The sequence below is a fragment of the Lipotes vexillifer genome, unplaced genomic scaffold, assembly GCF_000442215.2.
Source record: "Lipotes vexillifer unplaced genomic scaffold, Lipotes_vexillifer_v1.1 scaffold156, whole genome shotgun sequence".
Lineage (NCBI taxonomy): Eukaryota > Metazoa > Chordata > Mammalia > Artiodactyla > Lipotidae > Lipotes > Lipotes vexillifer.
Window position 1 is genome coordinate 381,887 of NW_006770074.1, and position 3,301 is coordinate 385,187.

Consider the following 3,301-nt stretch of genomic DNA (forward strand, 5'->3'; position numbering starts at 1 on the left):
GTGTGTGTGTGTGTGTGTGTGTGTATGTGTGTTTGTGTGTGTGTGTGTGTGTGTGTGTGTGTGTGGTGTGGATACACTTTCAACCTAATCACTTTGCTAGCCTCTGCCATTGTCAGGGCAAGCCAGGCTTTTGCTCACAGGTCTCTCTTGCTCCATCTCCCCCTCTCTAACCCTATTCTAGCAGGTGAAGCCTCAGCCCTGGCTTTGCTACCTTGTCTTGCTCTGGCTGCTCCCTCCCCTCTATCCCAGCACAGTGGGCGTGTTATCACAGAAGGGAGAGGTGGAGAGGCCAGGCTGGAAGGCAGAATTGTGGGCGTCCGGGAAGTTGGACCAGCGGGGTTACTGCAAAGTCTTCGTTCCGGTTGTAGTTTGAGACTGGGGTACTCTAGAAGCCCTCAGAGATTTGGTCTTCATTTTAGAGAGTGACGTAGGCGCCTCTCGGGATGGTGCTATAGAGCAAGGCAGTGGCAAGTTCCTCTCGCTTATAACAAGGTTGATCGCAGCTGAAACAAGCAATTCCATCTCGATGTCTGTGCTCCCATCCCCGTCCCCGGAGCCCGGGCCTGCCTGTAAGAGGTCTCTCTTTGCTCCTGCCATGGTGGAGAGGTGGTTTTGGGGGGCGGACGTGTTGTCTGAGTGTGCTGTCCAGGGGCGACAGTGAGAAAGAGAGAAGTAAGACTTAAACAAAAGCATTTATTGGAGAGTTAGGTATTTAAGGAAGCAACCAAGGAAGAGAGAGGGAGTTTTACCCTCCATTATCTGGAGGAGTGGGCATCTAGACCATCTCTTGGGATCTTGAGAAGCCCTGTGGCTCCAGTGGTGGAGGAGCCCTGAGATCTCTAGATTACCACTGGATGAGAGGGCAGAAGAGGGGACAGCAAGGAGGCCAGTGTGGAGGGAAGGCGGTTGCCCTCAGTGAAGGCGCTGGAGGGATGCCAGGGGTGATGGTTGAAGGGCTCCTCGGCCTAGTCTCTCGGCAGTACTGACTTCCTCCTTCTCCCTCCCAATGCCTCCAGACCTGGGAGATCCTAGTGAGCAATAAGCATGACACACAGGCTGTGGTACGGCTAAGAAGCTTGCAGGGCTTCTACCTTCTGTGCGAGGCGGATGGTTCTCTGTGCTATGGCTGGCCAAGGACAAGCCATCATGGATGCTTCCTAATCCACTTCCACCGCAGTGGCAAATGGACCCTCCAGTGCATCATCAGTGGTTGTTATCTGGAATCTGATGGCCAGGATGTTGTCTGCACCTCCCGGACCCTCTCAGCTCACCACATGTGGACCCCCCGGCCAGCCCTGCATGTCCACGTGATCCTCTACAGCCCCCTCAACCACTGCTATGCCCGGGCTGACCCCACCACGGGCCAAGTCTGTGTGGACGCACCAGTTCCCTGCCTGAAGGAATGTGGCTTCCTGTTGCATTTCCAAGATGGATGCCACCACCTGGAGACCTCTGCACACACCTTCTTGTCCCACTTAGACGGTCTGGTCTCCCAGCCCTCAACACAGACAGCTTTCCACATGCATGTGCGGCCTGGAGGGCTTGTGGCACTGAGTGATGGAGAAGGAGGCATGTTGTATCCACAGGGCACACGCCTGCTCCTGAGCCTGGGCTCCGGTCCCCATGGGGGCGAGGAGTGGCTCATCCTACAGCACTGCCCTACCTGGATCAGCCTCAGGTCCAAGACTGAGAAGTTTCTCTCCGTTGTCTATGGCAAGTGCTGGGTCCAACACGGCCATAGAGGGAGGGAGGGCTGGCCGCTGAAAAGAGGAAAGTGTGTTTGGGATCAGTGAGGATTTTTGAAACTAATGCTAAGGAAGATCCCGAGGTCCCAAGAGGATCTCTGCTGCCATGGAGAAGGGCTTTAAACCAGGGGCATGGGCTTGGAGAGAAAGTGGCCTGGGTCTTCTCCAGGCCACTATGGTGCAACCAAAGGTGATGAAGCCTGAGGAGGGAAAGCAGAAGGAATACCAGCCATGAAGTGTGGAGGGGGGGGCGGAGGCTGAGGCTGAGGCCAGACTCAGGCTTCTTCTGATGTGTTCTTCCTCTGCAGACGTGGAGGTGTGTGCCGCCTCTGAGCACGTAACCCCGACGTCCTTGTTCCAGTTTGAATGTGACAACAAGAGCCCCACCTTGCAGCTTCGTTCAGCCAATGGCTGCTACCTAGCCCAGGTGAGACCTTGACTTTCTGAGTAAGAGAACCCTTAAGCCCTGAGCTCTCCCTCTCCAGACACACTTTTTCCTTCTTCAAGGCAGATGATCAGATGGTGAGGTAAAGTGTGGAGGTCCTTGTCAATAAACATTCATTTTCATCCAACGGGCCCACTTTCATTCAATGGGGCCTCTTTAGAAAACAAAACTTAAACTTTATTGAGGCATTATTTACATACAATAAAATGCACCCGTTTTAAGTGTACTACTCAATAAGTTTTGACAAATGTATGCAATCATGCTACAATCATATCACAAGTTAGAGAATATTTCTATCACCACAGAAATTCCCTCTTGCCCCTTTTCAGTCAGATCCCCTCCCCTCTTGCCCTCCCCACTACCACTGGTATATATTCTGTCACTATAGATTAGGTTTGCTTACTCTGGAATTTCATATAAATGGAATCATACAGTAATTACAGTATATATACTTCTTTCACTCAGCATGATGTTTTTGAAATTTGTCCACGATGTCAAATGTATCAGTAGTTCGTTCCTTTTTATTGCTGGGTAGTATTCCATAACTCTACTCATAAACACAAACATAATTTGCTTATCCTTTCACTTGTTGATGAACACTTGAGTTGTTTCCAGTTTGGGCCATTATGAACAAAGTTGCTATGAACATTCGTGTACAAGCCTTTTTGTGGGCCTACGCTTTCAGTTATCTTGGGCAAATACGTAAGAGTGGAATTATTGGGTCATACGATAAATGTGTGTTTAACTTCTTAAGAAAATGTCAAGCAGTTTTCTAAAGTGATTGTACTATTTTACATTCTCACCAGTAATGTATGAGAGTTCTAATTGCTCCACATCCTTTCCAATACTAGGTATTGTCTGTGTTTTTAATTTTAGCCACTCTAAAATTAAATGTATAATGGCATCTTATTGTGGCTTTAATTTGCATTTCCCTTATAATTAATAATATTGAGCATCTTTTCTTTTTTCTCCCAGTGTTTCTGGTGGCTGCCCTTTATTTATTTAAATTTATTCTATTTTATTATTTTTTTTTAATTTTGGCTTCATTGGGTCTTCGTAGCTGCGTACAGGCTTTTTCTTTTTCTTTTTTTTTTTTTTTTTTTTTTTTTTG

General features: G+C 48.4%; 1 protein-coding gene across 1 annotated transcript in view; it reads left to right on the plus strand.

Moving 5' to 3' along the window:
* Positions 1-3,301, plus strand: part of FSCN3 (fascin actin-bundling protein 3) — a 6,478-nt gene that overhangs the window by 243 nt on the left and 2,934 nt on the right. Inside the window, exons 2-3 of the mRNA XM_007446004.1 lie at positions 1,017-1,713; positions 2,054-2,172. Coding sequence (XP_007446066.1) covers positions 1,017-1,713; positions 2,054-2,172 — 816 coding nt within the window. The remainder of the gene's footprint in view (positions 1-1,016; positions 1,714-2,053; positions 2,173-3,301) is intronic.